The sequence below is a fragment of the Acanthochromis polyacanthus genome, chromosome 5 (assembly GCF_021347895.1).
Source record: "Acanthochromis polyacanthus isolate Apoly-LR-REF ecotype Palm Island chromosome 5, KAUST_Apoly_ChrSc, whole genome shotgun sequence".
In the NCBI taxonomy this organism is placed as follows: Eukaryota; Metazoa; Chordata; class Actinopteri; family Pomacentridae; genus Acanthochromis; species Acanthochromis polyacanthus.
The window spans coordinates 35,178,978-35,202,098 of record NC_067117.1 but is presented as its reverse complement, the minus strand read 5'-3'; the positions used below and the strand labels follow the sequence as shown (position 1 = coordinate 35,202,098).

The 23,121-nt window shown below is 39.6% G+C and overlaps 2 protein-coding genes across 2 annotated transcripts; both read left to right on the top strand.

Moving 5' to 3' along the window:
• The first annotated feature begins 849 nt into the window (after nt 1-849).
• On the top strand, nt 850-2,499 carry LOC110949252 (olfactory receptor class A-like protein 1). The gene has a single exon (XM_022191173.2). It carries the CDS (start codon nt 871-873, stop codon nt 1,807-1,809), a length of 939 nt encoding a protein of 312 aa, XP_022046865.2. The 5' UTR covers nt 850-870; the 3' UTR covers nt 1,810-2,499.
• Nucleotides 2,500-3,555: 1,056 nt separating this feature from the next.
• On the top strand, nt 3,556-23,043 carry phtf1 (putative homeodomain transcription factor 1). Its single transcript, XM_022191189.2, has 17 exons — nt 3,556-3,885; nt 4,093-4,209; nt 6,063-6,119; nt 6,207-6,276; nt 6,611-6,769; nt 7,211-7,391; nt 9,054-9,174; nt 10,423-10,635; nt 11,590-11,832; nt 12,927-13,055; nt 14,616-14,885; nt 15,430-15,561; nt 15,694-15,780; nt 16,055-16,210; nt 17,571-17,666; nt 18,921-19,046; nt 22,280-23,043. The coding sequence occupies exons 2-17, from the start codon at nt 4,174-4,176 to the stop codon at nt 22,298-22,300; spliced, it is 2,097 nt and encodes a 698-aa protein (XP_022046881.1). The 5' UTR covers nt 3,556-3,885; nt 4,093-4,173; the 3' UTR covers nt 22,301-23,043.
• Nucleotides 23,044-23,121: the final 78 nt, after the last annotated feature.

The following is a 23,121-nucleotide window of genomic DNA, read 5'->3' as shown; positions in this document are numbered from 1 at the left end:
AAGTGAATTAGACAATTTAAGTTGCGATTTTTCAATGGTAAGCCCATTTTGGTATGAAATCCTTTCTGTATTTTACTGTTCCTTTGTTGCAGTAAGCAGGGAAACTCTGTTTGGAAATACAGTGAGAAGAAACTAATTTTGGCTCAGTCTGTGGAAGCCTCAGTACCATTTAAAATGTTGAAATACATTTTTGCAAAGAAATTGAATTTGAATTTAGGGAATGGTCTCTTGTGGTTTCTTATATATTCGATATTCGTCTACCTCAGTATGTTTGAGTATGTGTGAGTGATGAGTGCATTTTAAAGAGTGCACGCTGTAAATAGGTTCACACTAAGCAGAGACACAGCAAACTATAAGAATTTCGTTGCACTAATAACTTGTTTATTGCTGCATGTGACAATAAAGCCTTTAAATCCCTGAATTCTTTTATCCCTCATCGTCTGTCCTGGAAGCATGTTGATCAAGGATCTGTCAGTTGTCATAACGACCAGGAGGAATGTCACAGCAAACAAAAATTTGTTTTCAACATCCATAATGGAAACTACTTTTTGATTATTGTTTCTCTTGCAGTGCTCGTCCCCTGAGACAACCTGAGTCACATTTAGTTTGTTGTATTAATTTGCTGTAATGTGGGCTGAACAGTGAAATCGTGGCCAATAATCTTGTGGGGCATCAAGGACTATATATATTGTAATTACAACACTTCACAGCACGTTTTCATCCGCAAATTCAGGTGAGCATCATTTTCACAGAACATCTAAGATGATGTGCTTTTATATAACTCAACATCAATGTTATTTGCAGTGTGTTCATAACTGATGTATTTCTCTGTCTGCTTTGCAAATCCTGACCACTGCAGGTCTTGGTGATATGGATCTGTGTTTGACCATCAAAGGAGTCTCTTTCCTCTTGCAAACAGGCTTGGGCATCTTGGGGAACACTGTGGTCCTGCTGGCATATGCCCACATCATTTACACTGAACCTAAGCTCCTTCCTGTGGACATGATCTTGTGCCACCTGGCTTTTGCCAACCTGATGCTGCTGCTGACCCGCTGCATCCCCCAGACCATGACTGTGTTTGGACTGAAGGACCTACTGAATGATCCCGGCTGTAAGGTTGTGATCTATGCCTATCGCATCGGCCGGGCTTTGTCGGTCTGTATCACCTGCATGCTCAGCGTGTTTCAGGCAGTGACCATTGCCCCTGCTGGGCCCCATTTGTCGAGGCTGAAGCCTGCACTTCCCTCCCTTGTCCTGCCCACCTTTGCAGGGCTGTGGCTCCTCAATATGGCCGTATGCATTGCAGCCCCTTTCTTCTCCATGGCTCCACGTAATGGCACTGTCCCCGCCTTTACCCTCAACCTGGGCTTCTGTCATGTGGACTTCAGAGACAGTCTGTCCTATGTGATTAATGGAGTGGCTGTCTCTGGGAGGGATTTTGCGTTTGTTGCCTTGATGGTGGGCTCCAGCGGTTACATCCTGTTGCTCCTTCACCGCCACAGTCACCAGGTGAGGGGGATCCGTCGCTCTCAGGGTGGGGCTGAGACCAGGGCTGCCAAAACAGTGGTGACCCTGGTGGTTCTCTATGTGGTCTTCTTTGGGATTGATAATGTGATCTGGATCTACATGCTGACAGTGCCAAAAGTGTCACCAGTGGTGGCAGATATGAGGGTGTTCTTTTCATCCTGCTACGCCTCTCTCAGTCCCTACTTTATCATTTCCTCCAACAAGAAGGTCAAGGCGAAGATCGTGTGTGCAGCCGAGCAAGACCAACCATCAGTGGACACTCAAGAGTCAAATGACAAATGACTCTGTCTCTATCTTGACAGCTTGCTGACTCGCCTGCAAGACAGCACAGTTGTTCTCTCAGACCTTATCATTTTAAGCATTTGTGCACAGATCACTGTTATTTAGCTAAGAAGTGGAATAGAAAGGAGCAGTAGAGAGTACAGCCTTGCAGTGGTGCTACGGGGATTTCTCTTGTTTAAATATACTGTATATTTTCATTAAAAATTGTATTTATAAATATATCGGTGCCAGCCTGCCCTCCATTCAGGACTTGCATGTCCAGAGTCAGGAAAAGGGCAGGCAACATCACTGCAGATCCGTCACACCCTGGACATAACCTGTTTCACCTCCTCCCCTCCGGCAGGCGCTACAGAGCTCTGTACGCCAAAACCACCAGACACATGAACAGTTTCTTTCAACAGGCTGTTGCTCTGATAAACATTCGAAACCAGTCACAGTCTGAATCATGAACATAAACATCCATAACCTCAACAAACAGTCCTATAAACAATAAAATTATAACCAATCACATTCTGCACATCTGTATATCTTGTACATAAGCTCCAGAAAGGCACCATTCCCACTGTTCACTTTAAACTAAGTTATGTTATGCTATTTTTTTTATTACGTAAGGTTAAGTTATGTCAGTATTTTTGCATTTGTTGTTAGATAATTTATGTTTATTCATTTAATTTTCTATTTGTCTTGTACAAGAGGGTACTGTAAAATACCGGAGTCAAATTCCTTGTATTTGCTCACATACTTGGCAAATAAAAGTGATTCTGATTCTGATTCTGATTGCTGTATGTACCTACAATGTGGTTTGTGCTTGTCAATTATTTAAAAAAAAGAGAATCAATTTTTATCTTTTTTTAAAGTCTTTTTTAAGATAATGTATTCTCGCAACATCCTATTGACCCAGCTTATAAATTGAGAGGATTTGCTGCTTTAAACTCATTATCAATGGGTTTTGGGATTGGAGCTCATACAAAAGCAATTTGAACAGGGCTGGAGATGGCATTAAGGACAGCAAAGTTCCCAGCGTTGTTTCTAGGAATTTAGAGATTTTAATGTGCAGGATTTGAGTTTATATTATACAATTTAACATAAGCATCTGTTCACTGGTTAGCTCTTTGTACCCTGTAACATTCAGAGTTATGATCAGGAAAATGTTTTAGGCTCAATTATTGTTTGAGCCAAGTCAAAATCCTTAAATCGGATTGTCATTTGATCAGAAATGAATATCAAAACTATATTAGAATTATATTGCTGGCATTGTGAGAAAGGCTTTGAAAAGCACTGATAATACCTGGATATATATTTAATAAATTAAATGATTAATATGTGGAAAAATAAGATTTTACAGATTGACCTCAGTCCTTCTGAAATCCTGGCTACTCCTTTTTATTTGAAAAATGATAAATAGACAAAGAAATCTCTAATCAATGCTGAAATTAAATCCCTAACCATTATTATTATGTCTGATGTACTTGCTCAATCTCTGCTCTCCGATTGGCTGAAATGTGGTTACTAATTTCGGGTATTTTTTGTCCTCAGTATCGTTTGTCAGACAGAACTTTATTCTGCCTGTGCGCAAGTTTCGTCAGTTAAATGTGTATATTAACATTTCTATCAAAAAATGTTCATTATAAATTTCAGAAGATGCTGGTGGTTGGCTGTCTGAAAACAACACCTGGGTGAAAGAGATTTGAAGGCAGCCTAAAAGGCGACAAATTTCGCCTGAGAGACAAAACTCAGGATATATCTCTCCACTACCCAAACATAACAAACCCCGGAAAAGGAAAGCGGAAGAATGAGCAAAAAAGTACAGAAAGGCTCAGATAAACCTATCTGTGAAAAGCCATAGGTTCAGAAGGAGAACTTTAGTTAAAATGTAACATTTACAGGTTTTTATTTGCGTCCAAACGTAGCAAAAGAGGTAAAGCTAGCAGCATGCGTAGCTAGCAGTTAGCTTCACTTGGCAACGAGACGCTGTGACGCCCTGAAATTCATGACCAAGTGTTTAACGAACAGTTTGTGATGGTCACTAAATGTTTCTTCCAATCTGTGCCAAGCCCGCCGTGCTGTTTAAACCAGGTAAGTTACTTTGACTGTCTTTCGTCGAGTAGCTAGTTAGTTAAGCTTTAGCTCATGGACTTTGTTTAATGTTAACAGGTGATTGCTTCATAACTAATCTACAGAGCATTTACAGCTAACTTTACACTATGTTTGTTTTGTTGATCATTCCTCTTAGTTCTGCCTTTTAGAAACAGTCTCAACATGTGTGATTCCTCTTTTGTTTAGTGAACAAATCTGGATTTGTGCCCAGTCCTCCTCTCTGACCTGTGAAATGACCTGATCCAAGTCCACTGGTTCCAGTATCTAATGATAATGGCTAGAATAGCCTGGTATCAAGAAAAGGTAAGAATTAAACCAGACAATTAGCTATATGTGCTCAGTAATCGTGTGTGTTTGTTGGGCTGGCACAGAAAATATAGATGTATATTTGTGAACTTTATGTGTGAGATTTATTTGTTAAGGGATTTGAGGTTAAAACTGAAGGACGTTATGAGAAAATGACATGAATAATAGGTGCTCTTATTTTCAACACATTTTTATATCCATAAAATTCAGCACACACCACTTCATATTTATTCCTTTATTTTATTTGACAATTTTCTGCTCGTGGAAAAGCCAGAGCAGAGTTAGAGTAATTTTCACCTGTTATCCTTGGATACACATATTACAAAATAGAAACCATAACTTATGATTGGTTTACTTTGAAAGCCATCAAATATAATCTAAAATGTTAAGATATAGATATACATCCATCCATCCATCATCTATACATCACTTCATCCTCATTAGAGTCGTCGGAGGGGCTGGAGCCTATTCCAGCTGACTTAGGGTGAAGGCAGGTCACCAGTCTGTCACAGGGCTACATCTACAGACAAACAATCACACTCGTATACACACCTACGGACAATTTAGAGTTACCAATTAATGTCTGCATGTTTTTGAACTGTGGGAAGAAGCTGGAATACCCGGAGAAAACCCACACATGCTCAGGGAAATCATGCAAACTCCTTGCAGAAAGATCCCGGGAAGTCAGGGATGCCTTCCGGGGACTTTCTAGCTGCAAGGCGACTGTTTTAACCACCAAGCCACCGTGCAGCCAAATATAGATATTATTATGATAATTATCTTATTTTTTTTGTGGTACTATTTAAGTTTGTTTGGACAAATTAAAGTTAGAAAACACCTCGTCAACAGACTACCATCCGTCGAAACATTTGTGAAATATTTTCTAAGCCTGCCGCAAATTACTGTCAGGAGCATTGCAGTAATTTTCCAGTTCGTTGTATGAGTTCAGGCACAGTTAATCTCATTTGCATTGTGTGACAATAAGATTTGATGTGACATGTGTTGGCATGTTTGAAAAGCAGTGGAGCTCAAAAGAAGGTGTTTTCTGCTGCTGAATGCTTCACTACCAAGTCCCAAGTTTTGCTTCCAATAGTTGATGTGGATTTGTTTTTGAAATGTCTGATTGTGGTACAGATGAGACTCTCAAGTTACAGTATTTGAAAATGTCATTGTTTCACATCCATTTATAAATGTATCCAATTACCCAGTTTTGCATTGGTAAACCTCAGTGTTAATGAAGACATCACCTTTGCTTCTCTGTACCCTCAGTCCACAAAGAAAGAGATCAAAAAGTCTGTTTTTGATTCAAGTAATTTATTAAGCATGAGCCCAAACATGCAAATATTACTGAAGAACATTTTAACATTTAACTGGGTAAATTTTCAGTTGATACAGTGGTTAGTACTGTCGCCTCACAGCTGCAAGGTCCTGGGATCTTTCTGCATGGCATTTTCATGTTCTTCCAGTGCATGCGTGGGTTTTCTCCGGGTTCTCTGACTTCCTCCCACAGTCCAAAAACATGCTGAGGTTAATTGGTCATTCTAAATTGTCTGTAGGTGTGAATGTGAGTGTGCATGGTTGTCTGTCTCTTTATGTTGCCCTGTTATAAACTGGTGACCTGCCACTGTGTCCCCTGCCTTCACCCTAACTCAGCTTGGACAGACTCCAGCCCATGACCCTACAAAGATTTAAGCGGTGTATAAATAATGGATGAATGGTTGGGAGTACTTATAGTGAATGTTACAAATGGAAAATCACATTTGAACACATCGATACATACATATTGTCTATATCCACTGGAGTGTTTTGTTTGAACGTGAAATTTTAGCAGAGTTTTGTTTTTGTTGCAGATCGGGGCCTACGATCAACAAGTCTGGGAGAAATCTCTGGAGAAGGCGGATCTAAATGTAACACCCTTCAGAAATAAATATTTGTAATGTGCATTTATCTAGCAAATTAGCGCTAAACTGATGTATCCCCTGCCATTCATCTAGGGTTTGGACAGCAAACCAAAGAAGACAGGTCACATCAAGCCAGACCTTATCGATGTTGACTTAGTAAGAGGTGAGAATGAATGACTATGAGTAGTTATCCATCTATTTCAGTTTTTAGAGGCTTATTTGCAGCATTTATCATCTTCCAATACAAGAACAACCAAATAAGTGCATGTTAAATCATGCATTAAACAAATATACCAAAGAGTTGCTACATAAATATTGGTGCAATTCTCTATTTGTCTCCCAGTTTAGTGTGTTGTAATGTGTATACCTCTGTTAAATCCCATTTATTTTTGTCTTGCTCCACCATTTACAATGAATGACTAGTGTGCAGTGGAGTCGATCTTCAGGGATCTATTCATGATGATTTCTGTGAAGCTGAATGTCTTTTGTCCCGTCAGGATCCACATTTAGCAAAGCCAAACCAGAGAGTCCATGGACAGCTCTGACTCGAAAGGGCCTGGTCCGAGTGCTGCTGTTTCCGTTCTTCTTCCAGTGGTGGATCCAGGTGACCTCCAAGTCCATCTCCTCATGTATCCTCATGCTCTACTTCATGCAAGGTTAGCTCACCATTTCTAATCCTGGTTTCGTTCATGCTGTGGCTGAAGGTTTCACTTTCACAGGACTGACTTAAATTTAAATATTTTACTGTAACTAATTAAACGCCGTGAACCACAGTTCAAGTAACATGTTTCACATTTTATCCTGACTCATATGCTGTGTTGTCTTGACATTCATTGTTACAAAATATTTCAGCTCTGCTCATTTTTCTTCTTTTACTGAAGAAACCATTAAAGCTCCAATGACTTCTTGCAATTAGACTCAAATCCATTCCTGCAGCTTTATTACAGCTTATATTCATTTATGTGCAACGATAAACTTGTTACTCGTCACACCTGAACAGCACAGAAGAGACCTCATTAGTAAGCATGAATTCTGTTATAATTTCTCCCCTAAGAGACTGTTTTGTTTGCTGTTGCCAAATGTTTTGCTGCCCTTAGTGGCAGCGGTGGTGCTGTACTTGGAGGTCCCTGGGGCGAGTGCCAGCGAGGTGTTTGGACCCATGTGTCTGATGCTGCTGCTGGGCACCGTGCACTGCCAGATTGTGTCGACCGAGTCCAGCCGGTGGCCCTCAGGCAGTCCAGCTGCCAGCAGCACCGCCAGCCCAGCGCGCAGAAGGAGGTGGTTTTCTCATTGTTAGGCACTGCATACTTATTTGCTTACACTAACACACTCTCACCTCTTGGCTCATGCATAAAGCGCCTAAAGGACATAGATAGATCCAAAGACTTCTCATGGACTCCTACCTATGCCCGGCAGTTCAGACTCTCAGAGGCTGTCACTCATTTTAATCCACTGATTTACAAAGTAGGTGTATATACACTGCTGTTCAAATGTTTGGGGTCACACAGACAGTTTCATGACTTTCCATGAAAACTCACACTTTTATTCATGTGCAAACAGAAATAGGTTTTCTAATCATCAATTAGTCTTTCAACACCATTAGCTAACACAATGTAGCATTAGAACACAGGAGTGCTGGAAATGTTCCTCTGTACCTGTATGAGATATTCTATTAAAATTCATCTATTTCCAGCGAGAATAGTCATTTACCACATTAACAATGTCTAGACTGTATTTCTGATTAATTTAACCTTCATTGAAAAAGCTGCTTTTCTTTTGAAAATAAGGACGTTTCTGAGTGACCCCAAACTTTTGAACGGTAGTGTATGTGCAACATTTATATTAAATACATTCATAATTGAAATAAGAAGTCTATATCAGAATCACCATCTAAAAACTACTTAAATGCAGCTTATGGCATGGTAATACCTGATTGCCACTGGTCATAAAAACACAAAGTACTTTGCAAATTAGTTTTTTTATGAGTTTGTTTCGAGTCACAAAGGACTGGAAACATTGAACTTTTCTTTTCTTAAGCTTTTCTTTCCTGAACACAGTTTGTACCAACTGCACCTTAAATCACCAGGAAAACTGAAATCAGCCTCAACATGTCAATAGCTTAACTGACAGGATTTAGGTGCTTGTGTAACACGTGTATTAACTGTGATCCTGCAAATTCATCACACATCCGATACAATATGGATGATATGGTTCTGACTACTGTTAATAAAAGTAGGTCCTGATGTCCTGATCCATTAAAAACCCATTTGTTACTGCAAACATTAAATCTAAGCTTGTTTTCATTTTAAGGACAATGAATTTATTTTTCTTATTATTAACCTTTATTTACCCAAAAGAAATCCCATAGAGAGAAGCATGGTACTCAGCGTCAACCATCAGAAGACATTAAGCAGAAGCATTTTTGTACAAAAGGTCGCCATAATCCAACACTGACAAGAAAGTCACAGTGATAAGACACTTTTTGACATAAAAAGACAAAGGAAAAAAACAACTTGTTTCAAAAATAAAATCCTGGTTTTAGCCTTAGCTTCTTCACAATATTCTCCACACGTGGCTTGAACGTGAGGGAGTCATCAATCCAGACAGCCACTTATAAATGATAGATATAAATATATGTAATTTATATCTATTCATTGTTTATTTTAAGCAGTTATGTGTAAATCTGCAGAGCACCTGTTGAGTTTCACTGTAAACAATTAGCCTAGGCCATCGGCATATTTTACACAATGCATAATATAATGTAATATAGTATATTGTCATGTAGTATAATGTATGTGTGTGTGTGTATATATCTGTGTGTGTTTATACATACATACATATATATTTGGATGTATTGGGAACACTGTTTAGAGGCAATGTCTGCTGAATCTATAATCTTTTTTTTTTCTTTAACTCTTATTTTCATTTTGTCTCCTTCAGGCCAAGGAAGGGCAGAGGGCTGAAAAAATCAGAAGAAAAGAATGACAGCGGGGACACGGAGCTGCATGGGCCCTGGCAGTTTGAAGAAAGCCAGCGATTATACAGAAATGAGGAGAGGAGGGTACTGTCACTCATCTCCGTTGTCAATCCTTGCAGTCAACAAATGTGTCAGTGAGATGTGGTGAATGGAAGAGTCAAAATCTCATTCTCCGCTCTACAAGCAATTTTCAGAATACAAAAAAATCTGTGAACTGACTTGTGTAGCTGCCAAACTGATCTTTATTTCCTTCACAAGCGTTTTATGTGCTCTGTCTGTAGTAATGGCTTTATTTTTTACCTGAATTTGTCTATTGCTGCCAGATAGTTGACACTAACATAGTAAGTTTAAGAGCTTTTGTTAATGTAGTATTTACGCCAGCTATGTTGCATTGGAGTTAGACTTCCAGATGGTCTTTTTAATAAGGTACTTTTCTATATAACTTTAAATGTGGCCCTTATTTTGTTTATCGCTAATGCTTCTGTCGTCATGCATTTGTGTAAATTTGTAATTCATTACTTTGTATTTTTGAAAAATATTTACATTTTCATTCAACTTTTGGAAAAAGGTTCGCAAACCATGTCATTAAATTGATTAGTAATTTAAAAAATGCATCAACCTTCAGTAGCTAAAATTAAAATGCAATTTGTGAAGGAAGCGTTTTTCATCCCTCTCAACCTAAAGCAGTCTGGTCGGATTTTTGCACCAGCCGCACTTTTATACACAGTGTGTTCATTTTTTACTGCAAGATGAAGTCCTGCACCTCTATTAAAGTAACACATCTATAGGCAGAAGTACAGAGAAATTACAAATGTCTTTTGTGCAGTATAACAGTTATAGTAAATCATGAATCACAATGTTTCATTTAAACTTAAAAAATACTGGAAAACATAGTGACTCTACAAACAGATAATTTGCTAAACACAGTCTGCACTTTAGCCCAGTTCACCTAAAAAATCCCAGAATTTTTGTCATGATGGGAGGTTGCAGCTGAGTCACTCATGACTACATGTTCTTTGTTTTGTTTTTACATAATCTGGTGCAAACAAGTTATTGTAGGTTCGTTTCTAAATGACATGTAGAGTAAAGTGGTTTTATTGAAATTTGACTATTTCAAACTTAGGTTTGGTTCCAGTTTCTGCTGGAATGTTGGGCCACTCATGAATAGTTTAATTACTGTTGGAAAGTTGAAAATAAGATGATTGTTTTTTACATTTTATGGTTGAATTTAGTATTTTTTTAGGGCTCAGAGAGTTAAGCTAGAGTAATCCAATTTTGTCAATGTTATTTATGTTTCAGGAACAGACTTTTAAGATGTGCGTGTTTCTTTAGATTCTCTCACAGAACAAAAGAAAATCAGGATTTGGGGCATCTGATGAGCTCTCCAGTGAAGAAGAGGAAGGGGTTCAACCAGTGGAAGTAATTCGACCGCCACCCAATCAGGAGAGACACTCTGATACAGATTTGCCAACAGCCACACCACCGGTGTCTTCTCTTAGGAAGAGACATCTAAAGAATAGCCCCAAACCTACACTGAGACCTCAGGTAAACCTCATTATTACAGAGGCAAGACAGATTTTTAATGCCCAACAAGCATCCAGTGAAAGATGTTGTAAAGATGAAAGTTTAGGTACAGACAGACACTTTTTAAACATTGAGTTTTTCTTTCATAAAGAAAGGTGATTTGATATGTACTTGTTTAAGGGTCATTCCAGAATTGGCAGACATTTTACATCGCACCCATTAAATTTCAAATAATCCATATACAAAATACTAAAGCATGCAGTTTTTGTGTAAATTTATTTACACAAAGACCAAATCTTAAAAAGTAGGAGAAAAGAATGGTCGAAAGTATTTTTACAATATCAAATAAGTCTCCCTAACGTGTGTCCCACAACAACCCTGGTAGAAGAAGAAAACAGTGAATCACACAATACGCTGGAATAAACATCGTCAACCAGTTTTCCAAAAGAATGGGTAGAGTAAAGCTATGTTCTCTCTTCTGTTTTTCATATTTTGATCACATTATCAGCATTGATTGAATGTCTCCCTCTATCTCATACAACCCTGTCATGCATATTATCAGGATAACATAAATTCCTTTTACTTTTTCTTTACTGTTTTCCATCAGTAAGTGTGTCCTCTTGATCAGCAGTAACAGCTAGCTAAATATCTAGCTTCTGCTGCTGAGAAAAAGCTAACATTAGCATGGATTAGCAACCCTGTTAGTGTGATTAGAGTAGGGTTAGCAAACAACAAATACAATATGGAGTAAAAATGGTACTACTGATGTGTAAGCTGAGCTTTTGATAGTCTATTACTTATTACTGATGAATATGTAGCAGAAAATTGTAGAAGAGAAGGTTTATTTTCAAAAATTTTGAAGCCTAAATGTCCTCCAATTCTGGAATAACCCATAAATTATGTTTCCTATATAGAGAGAAATTGTTAGTTTATCATGTTATACAAAACATTATATTCTGTTTGTTTTGAGGGCAGGAAGGGAGTGGAGCTTCCTTGAAGGTGAAGCCACGTGAGCTGGAGCGACTCCGGCCAAATGTTGGCTCTCGTCCTGCCTCTGACACCGATGATACGATGTGGGAGGAGCTTCTCCAGGGTTCTGATTCTGGCTCCACTGGAAGCAGTGACAGTGAGGGGAATGGGAGGTACGCTGGCATGGGCCTCCCTCAAAACGCCACTCTGAGCAGTGATGATGAAAGCCTACAGCAAGGAATCACTGGAGTAAGACGCACAAAAAATGTTCTTCAACTAGTTTTGTAGCTTCTAGTTTATACACTACCGTTCAGAAGTTTGGGGTCACCCAGGCAATTTCATGTTTTCCATGAAAACTCACACTTTTATTGATGTGTAAACATAATTGCACAAGGGTTTTCTAATCATCAATCAGCCTTTCAACACCATTAGTTAACACAATGTAGCATTAGAACACAAGTGATGGTTGCTGGAAATGTTCCTCTGTACCCCTATGGAGATATTCCATTAAAAATCAGCCGTTTCCAGCTAGAATAGTCATTTACCACATGAACAATGTCTAGACTGTATTTCTGATTAATTTAATGTTATCTTCATTGAAAAAAATGCTTTTCTTTCGAAAATAAGGACATTTCTAATTGACCCCAACCTTTTGAACGGTAGTGCATGTTGGTGCATCTCATTCATGTTAAATGTTGCAGTATTTAATCTATAAAGTTATCAGCAGTCTCTGTAAGTCAGAGAACCCATGTACACTCAAAAATATAAACGCAACACTTTTGTTTTTGCTCCCATTTTTTATGAGATGAACTCAAATATCTAAAATTTTTTCCACAGACACAATATCACCATTTCTCTCAAATATTGTTCACAAATCTGTCTAAATCTGTGATAGTGAGCACTTCTCCTTTGCTGAGATAATCCATCCCACCTCACAGGTGGGCCATATCAAGATTCTGATTAGACACCATGATTAGTGCACAGGTGTGCCTTAGACTGCCCAATCATGGTGTCTAATCAGCATCTTGATATGGCACACCTGTGAGGTGGGATGGATTATCTCAGCAAAGGAGAAGTGCTCACTATCACAGATTTAGACAGATTTGTGAACAATACTTGAGAGAAATGGTGATATTGTGTATGTGGAAAAAGTTTTAGATCTTTGAGTTCATCTCATAAAAATGGGAGCAAAAACAAGTATTGCGTTTATATTTTTGTTGAGTGTAGTGCTTCATGTACGCTGTGACATTTACATCACTTTTCTGTAAGAGGCCATAGCAGAATTACACACCACATTTGCACGCATTGTAAACAGGATGTTTATCTGCTGTGTGTCATTTTAGAACCAGCTGTCTTGGCTACAAGCTTGTCACCCATCCAAGGACCGTGTCAGTGCCATCATATGGGAGCAGGGCGAGTGTAAGAAAGCTGACATGTCAGTGTTAGAGATCAGCGGCATCATCCTCACACGGGTACACATTTACTTCTTTATATCGGTGTCAATAAACTGGATAAAAACAAATCGTGAATCCTAAACAGCTTGTCTAGCATGGTAGACATTTGAAAAGGGAAGGGTCTGCGCATAGTTGCAACTGTAGCTGTGCAGTGCTGTAGAACAGCTGTCCCCAACCACCGGGCAGTTGACCGGTACCGGGCCACACAGAGAGAATGAAAAAGGTTTATTTTATATTATTATTTCTGGCGGAATCTGCAGAGTGTTTTATTTTGAAAAATGATTAGATCGTCTTCCTGTCGCTTCCCTCTATGCTTGTTTCCCGCACTTGATGTTTAATGAAGCCATCAATCTGCCAAAATTAATTAAAAAAATTTTTGCAATAATATTTATTTAGGGCTCTTGTAAAAAAAAAACTAAACAAAACATAAAAAAACATCATTGTTACACCACCAAGGAACACGGCAGAGTTATGTAACGATCGTAGTCTGTCTGTCTGTCTGTCTGTCTGTCTGTCTGTCTGTTAGCAACATTACTCAAAAACAGACTAACGGATTTGGATGAAATTTGCAGGGAAGATCAGAAATGACACACTGACCAAGTAATTAGATTTTGGCAGTGATGCGGCTTATAGTCTGGATCCACGGATTTGTTCAAGATTTATGTATTGCAAGATAGCAGCCAGTGTCACTGCAACTATGACTACAAGTGAGCAATACGTCAGCTGCCTTCTGACGATCACATTATTGCCATCCAACTACAAATCGATCATTGTGGATTTATCAGGACTTATCCATTGGAAATTGTACAAGGAACAATTGATTAAATTATGGGGGTGTTTCCAAGACCCATCAGTTCCCGCTACCCGCCACATATTTAGGTCACACGATTCAGTATCCGTACATAACGTACACATGCATAACACACGCCTGTGCTCAGTGCAAGGTAATTTTTTTATTAAAGATTTCATCCGTGGGAAATGATACGACTACTGAGCAGCCTTGGCGGAGTACTACTCTGTCTTATGCAAGTGCCTTTCTTGTTTGTTATGTGCATAATGGCCAGTCCATAGAAAATTTTCTTGCTTGAATCCGGTCTGTGGTGCAAAGAAAAGTTGGAGACCGCTGCTGTAGAGTGTTTTCCAGCTACTGGAAGAAATAAAGTGACAGACAAACATTACAGGTCAAAATTTGCGTGATTATGATGCCAAAATGTATTATTCTTAGTCTGTCAACAATGTAGGTGCTGAGCATAACTAATCGTTTACAGAAACATTCACAGTCTGTCCCAGTTTTTTTTGGCTTTATTAGCCAGATTAATTGAGAGACAGGCAGGGTAATAGGGAGAACATCCACAGCAAAGGGCCATGAGCTGGAATCGAACCCGGGCCGCTGTATCGGGGACTATAGCTCCTGTTAATGGTTCACCCACTCAACCAGTTGAGCTACCTGGGCACTCAGTCTGTCTTCATTTAATGCAAAGATGTGAAAGTGTGTAGTTTTCATCAATATAAATATGTGGCAGTACGACAGACGACCCTCTTGATGCCTCTCGTTCTGGTGTTGCTTGTTTTTCCCAGGTAAAGTTAGTGGAGCAGGGTATGGGCTACCTTGTGCTCGGTGGGCTCATGACTGCCACCCTGGCGCTGCTTCCTTTTGCCTTCCGTTTGGCTCAGCGTCTGGACATGTCGAGCCTGGGCTCTCTGTCGCTTTCAGAGCTGGCAGAGATGGCGGTGGGGCCATGTGATGCCCAGACATACGCCTTCTTCCTCATCACAACGGTGCAAAGGGTCTGCCTCACAGGACTGTTCTTCTTCATGATGTGTGTGGCCGAGAGAACCTACAAACAGGTGAGTGTTAAGTTGAAGTGATAACTCAGTCAATTAGACAACTGATCTTCAGCTGTTTTGATTATCTATCTAATGCTTTGCAGACAAGCTGGCAAACAGTGGAAGGATGTGATGTTTTTTTCTGTTTTACATTTATTTTAAACTGAATACCTTGTTTTGAACAATTGGTCAGACACAAGAAGTAATTTTATAGAAAAAAACAATAATTGGTACATTAATTTGCTTTTAAAATATCATTAGCTGCATCAGGAACAAAAGGAAAATACTATACGTAGGATGCATTATACAGCTGTGTATCTAAACAGCTTTCACTAATGATTGTTTATTCATCATTATTGTCGGCTTCAAATACATTAATCCCAATAATGTGCAGTTCTCTGGCACTCATCCATCCATTCACCCATGGCTGGTTGTTGTTGTGCTGCCTACTAGCAGTGTGCAGTTGTGATGTCTGCTTACTAAGCATTACTCGCCTGTCTGTCACCTTCAGTTCAGCTAAAGTACTTGTCGCTACTTACGGTGTGTATCCATCTTTCCACAACAGAGACTCTTATTTGCCAAGTACTTCAGCCACCTCACTTCTGCTCGCAAGGCCAAGAAATCTGAGGTCCCTCATTTCAGGCTGAAAAAAGTGCAGAACATAAAGATGTGGCTTTCACTGCGCTCTTTTCTCAGGGTCTGTATTTTCCTGCTTTAACACTCCCTTGTTGTTTTATATTATTCTTGTACATTGCTTCACCACTAGAGGGTTCTCATGGACTCACCTTTGTTTGTAGTGGTGTGTCATGACTCGCTTGTTTTATTGCAGAGACGAGGGCCGCAGCGCTCCGTTGATGTCATCGTCTCCACTATCTTCCTTTTAGCACTTTCCATTTCGTTCAGCATTTGTGCCCAGGTCAGTCATATGTGCAGCAGCACATCTGCTTTGTTTAGAGATCATTGATTTGATAGTGTTTTGCAAATAGTGCAAGTCTGGCAAGGAAAACAAACAAGCAGACAGCTACAAAGCATATAAGCATGTAATCATATTACCTGATGGAAGATGAGCCATAAAGCTCAGATAGACAGTATTTGATATGATCTGTTGGATGCTAAGAAAATCTCATTTCCACAACAACAAAGTGCTGGAAACTGCTAATGTAAGCACTATTGCTTCTGCTTTAACTCAGCTCCTGCACAGCCACGAGACATTCCTAGAGTCTATGACAAACTGGGAGCTCATGGTGTGGTGCTCCTCCCTCATGCTCTTTCTGTTGCGGCTGGCAACGCTGGGCTCAGAGACCAACTGCAAATACAGCAACTCGTCAGTGCTGCTCACTGAGCAGGTAAGGCCCCTTGTCTGCAAAACATACAGGGATGCAAGTTATTTCTCAGTGGGTTCAGCCTTGTGAGGATCACCTTCAGCTGACTCATTGTTAATATCATTTAAGGCAGGTTTAAATGTACCAGTAGGCAGTGGCGGATCCAGAAATCTTTACATGGGGTGGCAAAGGGGTAGCAAGAGGCCTTGGCAGGGTGGCATGGGAGGATGGTATGTGGTAAGCCCCATAAACTGCCATTCAGAAGTTTGGGGTCACTTAGAAATGTCGTTAGTTTTGGAAAAAAAAGTTGTTTTTTTTCAATGAAGATAACATTAAATGAATCAGAAATCCAGTCTAGACATTGTTAATGTGGTAAATGACTATTCCAGTTGGAAACAGCTGGTTTTTAATGGAATATCTCCATAGGGGTACAGAGGAACATTTCCAGCAACCATCACTCCTGTGTTCTAACGCTACATTGTGTTAGCTAATGGTGTTGAAAGGCTCACTGATGATTAGAAAACCCTTGTGCAATTATGTTTACACATCAATAAAAGTGTGTTTTCATGGAGAGCATGAAATTGCCTGGGTGACCCCAAACTTTTGAATGATAGTGTAAATGTAATTAGATTCAACAAAAATCCACAAAAAATAAAAAAAAAATGCAATGTTTCAACACACGACCCAGGTGTTCTAAATGCAGGAAATGCAGAAAGCATAAACAACACCAGTGTTCAAACAAAACAAAACTACAGCTCTTAAAAAGCAAAAGTAAAACAAAATATGAAACAGCAGGTAAAACTTGATTAGCTTAAACAAAACCTTGAGTACATTAAAAGTCCTTTACAGTCCACAAATGATATGACCATTCCTCTTTAAAGAGAGGTTGTTGTGTTCAATTTTCAAAATTCTCAAAGAGGAAAATTTAGCATGAGAAAAGGCCTGAGAGTGAGATCTGCCCTGTGTGAGAGTAACTGGATTTTATAATACTGCTAAGCTAATAAAATAAAAATAATCGATGTAACTTTACGGTCCTGAAACATCGATCTGTTAAACGTTGTGGATTCAAACAGACCGTTTTTACCACTGTGTATCAAGTTCTTGTGTTAACTAGAATCAAAGCGAGCGACAAGCAAACTTTTGACTCTTTAGATGAATTCTTATTGCTTAATCATCACCTTTAGCAAACATTAGATTCATTACAAATGTTACTTTTGAGTGAAGCTGCTGTTTAAACTTCACCTGAGGAAACTGACCTCACATTACGATACTCGGTCGGCTGAACTGCATCAGCTGCCTCCCTCCTTTGCCCCCTGTGGATCCGCTGCTGCCAGTAGGCCTTCACTGTACTGTTAACAGTGTTTAAAACTGTTCTTGGTTGCAGATAAATTTGTATCTCAAAATGGAGAAAAAGCCCAATAAGAAAGAGGAACTCAGTATTGTGAACAACGTTTTGAAACTAGCTACAAAACTGATGAAGGTAAGCATGAATTTTGACTCACGATTTACATCATGGATTTCCACCTGAATCTGAAAATGTCTCGCCGTATTCGATCATATTATTGTGTTTCCAAATGTAAAATCAAATATATTCACTATATTTTAAGTATTTTAGTTCAGTCGAAGATATAAGACCTCTTCTTGAATGTTTTTAATGTAATTTTAAGAAAATAAAAACTTTATTAAATAACATTAAGCTCCTTAAAACAATGAATGATGACTTTGAAAGAGTGACCACATAGCGTTTAATTGTTCCCACTGAGAAGAGAACAAAATCTAAAGCCTGACTCATTTTTATCCTCAGGACAATTCAGGTGTTTAATTTTACAGTCGTTTACTTCCAACTGTTCTTGTTTGAGTTAATTCATTATTTTTTAAGACTTTAATGCTCTAATTTAAATGTTATTTTTATGATTTGAATGTTTTTATTGTCCAAGTTTCCTAAATATGTGCCAACATTTCATTTTCTCTGAGTTGGAATAAAGGCTGAATTAAATGCAGCTGTCCAGAGAAAAATCACTGCTCTAAGTTTTTTCTAGAAAGGCTCTGGTGTCGTCACTGTAGCTGCTTTTCAGATGACCAATCATATGGGCAGGACTTGTCGCCGTGGTAATGAAGAAAATGTTGGAGAAGCTTGTTCTGGCTGTGTCTGTCTGCCTCCAGCTGTATGATATGTCAGACAGAAATCACAGCTAGGGGCCAAGTCAGTCAATCAAACAGCAGCAGTTAGAGTGGTGATATATTGTTGTCATAGAAACAAAACTCATGTCATTCCCACCGGCACTTTTTTGAAGAAGCAACCTGCCACAGATAGATGCTGTATTGACGCACGCCCTTATTCTGGCCGTGTGGAGAATAGCTCTTTAAAGTTATGCAGGAACAGCGCTCACATTGGCTTTGAAGTTCCAACAGCAGCCACAAAGTTTTCCGTTTGAGTGTGACTCTGGGACCTTTGTTCTTTAATTTCCTGTCTTCTCTCTGCTGGCACTATCTAATGTTAATCAGTTCAGTCACCTATTATGCATAGTTTCTGATCTCTAGACCTCCTTTCATAATTTTGTGCAGATAAATTTGACTGTATTGTGATATGTCATTCTTTAATTTCTCATGATGCCCCAGTGGAGCTTCTTTTGCCACTCATCTTTTTGTCCACATTAAATTCAGGTTTTTGCACTTTCTCAGGATATGTTGATGCTTCCATGAATTGCACTGAATTGGCTCTTACCTCCTTCAGGAGCTGGATACACCATTCAGACTGCTCGGTCTGACAGTGAACCCTCTGATCTATAACATCACCAGAGTTGTCATCCTGTCTGCTGTGTCTGCTGTGGTCAGCGACCTGCTGGGCTTCAACATCAGAGTGAGTAGAGTCATACTAAATAATGAAAAATGGTCAGATTTGATTTCTGTGAAGATGGTGCAGACAGACAGACAGAACACAATAGATGGAAGCGACCCAGATGGGAGACAATATTTTTCTCTTTGTGGGTTTAACAAAACAAAATATCAAGCTGCATCATGGAAACATCATGATCCAGGGATTTTTGGTGCTTTACCAGGGGCAACAACTCATGTTGGCCTTAAATGATCCACTTTGGGTCCTTTTCAGCCCTTAGATGCAGAAGTAATTGAAGCCTACATTTTTCCATAAGTGAGTCAAAAATGGCCCGTATAAGAATCAGTGTGTTTTTATGCCATTTTTGTCATTTAGGTCAAAAATAGTCATTTGTGTTTGTGTTATATTTTTGTCTGCACAAGAAAGATTTCATCTTTGAAATATGTTTTTCACTTCATAGCAGGTTTTGAACATGTTGATAATTGAAAAAGAATATTACACAGAACAGCAAAAGAAGAATGTCGGCAACCATTTTGTTGACATTTTTACACTCCTTTCCTGTAACTGTTAGTACTTTCCCTCCCTCCAAGTTTGTGTCCCTCATCACCTCTTGTATGATTATTGTCGGTGATAAAGAGCTTGGGGTAGTACTACAGATATTATAATTTCTATAAAAGTATAAAAGGGACCTTAAAAATTGAAATGGAATGATATCAGAAACATGTTTTTGAGGAATACCTGGATTATGAAATGATAACAACATTTCATTACAAAGATATTGCAGGAAAACGACCTCACCAGGTCATTTTTGACCTGCTTATGCATCTAAGGGTTAAAGAATCTCTCTGTGTTGTGAATTAACCAACTGGCACTTAAATGTGAATTATAGCAGCACATTACCCTCTAGTTGTTGTGCTTGTTAGTAGCCTACAGCGTTTACTTAAAAACCTTTTTGCCTTAGTTGAGGCCATCTGGTAGACAAGCTGGAAACATGCATATTGAAACTTTAAAAAAAAAAATTTCAACGTGTGGAGAAAAGGACCTCAAAATGTTTTAAAGCAGCTGCTGAATACTGCACAATGGCAATCCCTCAAAAAGACACTAAATACTTAGAGAAATAGTTCAGCATCAGGATAAATGCAATTTTCCACTTTCTAGCAATAATTTGACCCTTCTGAGACAGATTAACGTTCTTTCTATGACCACAGGATATGTCTTCCAGCATGGTTGTTTAAGAAATGAGAGGCTCCTCACTGCATCAGCTAGGGTTAAATCAGTTGATGCATCTGAAGCATATTCATCACTGCCGTAATTGTCCAATGGAAGGCTCTTACCTACTTGTTCAGTTAAATCCAGGTGGTGACTTATTTTTTTTCTGGACAGGCAGTGTATTCTGTTCATCTGTTTTCTTCAGATCTGTATGCATCTGTGCTTTTGAACACTGGAACGTACAAAAGGTTTACTTGTAAATAAGCTGTTTCCACAAATGTTGGATTGTTTCTCATGCCTGTTATTACCTCTGCCACGAGGTTATGTAATCACCGGAGTTTGTTTGTCTGTCTGTCTGTCCCTGTGTGTGTGTATATGTGTGTGTGTGTCTGTTTGTCTGTTAACAGCATAACTCAAAAAGGCATGGACGGATTTTCACCAAATGTTTACAGGATGTCCGGAAGAGCAAAAGTAACAATCGATTAGATTTTGGAGGTGATCCGGATCACCGTCTGGATCCAGGATTTTTTTTGAAGGTCGAAGGACAATTGAGAGATGGCCGCCAGGCCATCTCTCAATTGGACAGACAGAGGTCGCTGCAACGATCCCGGCCGACGGCCGAATCCCCCGCGGCAGGTTCGGGCTTCCCGGGCGAATCGAAACGAAGCGGCGGCGACGCGTACGGTACCGTCACACACGCGCGCAACGGTACGTGCGTGCGGCGGCGCCGCGTGCAAAACACTGTGCTGTTACACTGTACATGCATGTTATGCTTTCTGCACAAACTGTTGAAACTCAATGGGAGACGCCAGCGTGTCGTCATTTGCTGTGGTCACGTGGTACAAGACTGCTACTGGTTGGCAAGAACCGGCAGTAACATAACGGCTTGCTACGAGAACGGTATCGGGTTTGAAACAAATACGTAAAGTTATCGCTTTTCATGAATGAAATTGCACATGTATTTACCACAATGGTAATAGCGTGTGTAGTTGTTGGTTGTACGAAGCGTTTTGAGAAGGGATCAGGCTTGAAATTTCACCGAATACTGATGTCAGGAGAGGGAAGATGGCGGTGGCTTCAGCCATCAACAGGAAAAATTGTACCCCAGTAAGCAGCAGAGATCGTGTCTGTGGCTCCCACTTTTCTTCAGGTAAACTATTCAACAGTTTAGCATGTTTAGTATGTCCAACTTTGAGCTTATTTACCAAAAGATATTGATTTAGTGTCGCATCCTTCGCGTGAAGCGATCTCTACACTTTCGGTTTGGTTCAGTGTTGTCATGTGTTACCGATCGCTTTTTAGGCGATGAAAGTATACTAAAGTCGAATGAAGCACATTCAATAACATCTCCTTAAGCCAGCAGCCTCCTATTTGTAACCATATTTGTTTCTGCATGCGTCTAGCGATCGTTTTTTTAGAATTGTCCTATTTTCGATCACCAATGCTGTGGGTCTGTAACTGTTACATAAAAGCCATACTGCAGACGAAAAATACGGCAACTTCTTGAAGTTTCTTTGACATCTTGTTGAAGATTAACAGAAGATATATTATTTTTAATTCAGAATTTTATATTTTTGGGTGGGTGAACTGCCCAGCGGTGTCAATCAATTAAAAATAAATGTCGGTGAAGGAAATGTCCGGCCACAATGAAGGATCGTCAACCCACCCAGTCTTCAAATTGTAGGGATCTGGCAAGGTTTTACTGTTTCCCTGATATCTCAGCTTACTCACGTATATTTGTCGGGCCTCAGGTGATAAGGATTGAGCATAATCGGACAATTTCACGGAAGGATAGTTATCAGCCATTGTTCCTCTGGTTCCTCTTGCCAACCAGCGCGGTAATCACGTGACTCCGTGACGTCACTGTTTGTAAACACTGGCGTCTCCCACACAATCCGTCCATGACTTTTTGAGTTATGCTGTTAACAGACAGACAGACAGATGGCCTGGCGGAGGTATGCGCTCTCCGAGTGCTTTTCTAGTTTTCTTCTGTGAGATGTCTATGAACATGTATGACAAAAGTTTTCTGTCCTTTGCTTAATTTCCAGCTGTGGAAAATCAAGCCTTAAATGTGAAAACATCAAACTACTAACAGTCGGGACACTGGAGACCAGGAACTCTGTCCGCTGCAGACAGCCTCTCTTCTATAAAAAGTGCGCAAACCTACTGACAGTATAATGCCTTCCAACCGAAGCTTCTATCTGAGTTTCAGCAGTCATTCACAGTCCTGAGATGCTCCGACAATCACTCACACAGCATTACTGGCTGCTCAGCTGACCTGGCATCGCACGCTTTCCATCAGCCATGCCACTAACCCAGTGCCTCACCTCTCTGACCCCTGAATGTTCCTCTGTAAGTGGTTAAATATAGCAGCAAGATGAGGTCTGACATAATTCCAGGCTTCTGTGGCATCAAGATTTACAATTTTGTCTTGTACAGATGTGTGGACGCCAAGTGTAAACGTCATATGGAGATGATGTACATAGTTAGCTCAGTTTTAGTTGCTCATCAGTATAGTAGAAATCAAGCAGTGTAAAGCCAGTAAATCAAAGTGGTGGCCAGATGTATTAAATAACTTTTTACAGGGCTCAACTCATTCAGCCTTTTCTAGTATTTAAGGAGGAACATTGTGATTGTTTTGTGCTTTATTTATTTGGGGTTCTGGTTTAGCGCTTACTTGTTCTGGTACCTGTAAGTCATGACTCTTTGACCACTGTCTGCCTTTTGTATTGAGGAACATTCTTGAAATACAAAACTATGCAAATAAGCTGGTTGTACAGATGGAGGTGAATAAAATGTTTTTTCATCTGCGGATCTTGTCGTGAATCTCTAAACGCTTGAGCAGCAGCTGATGGTCTGCAGAGCCTTTAGAGCTCTTATGAATTAGTAA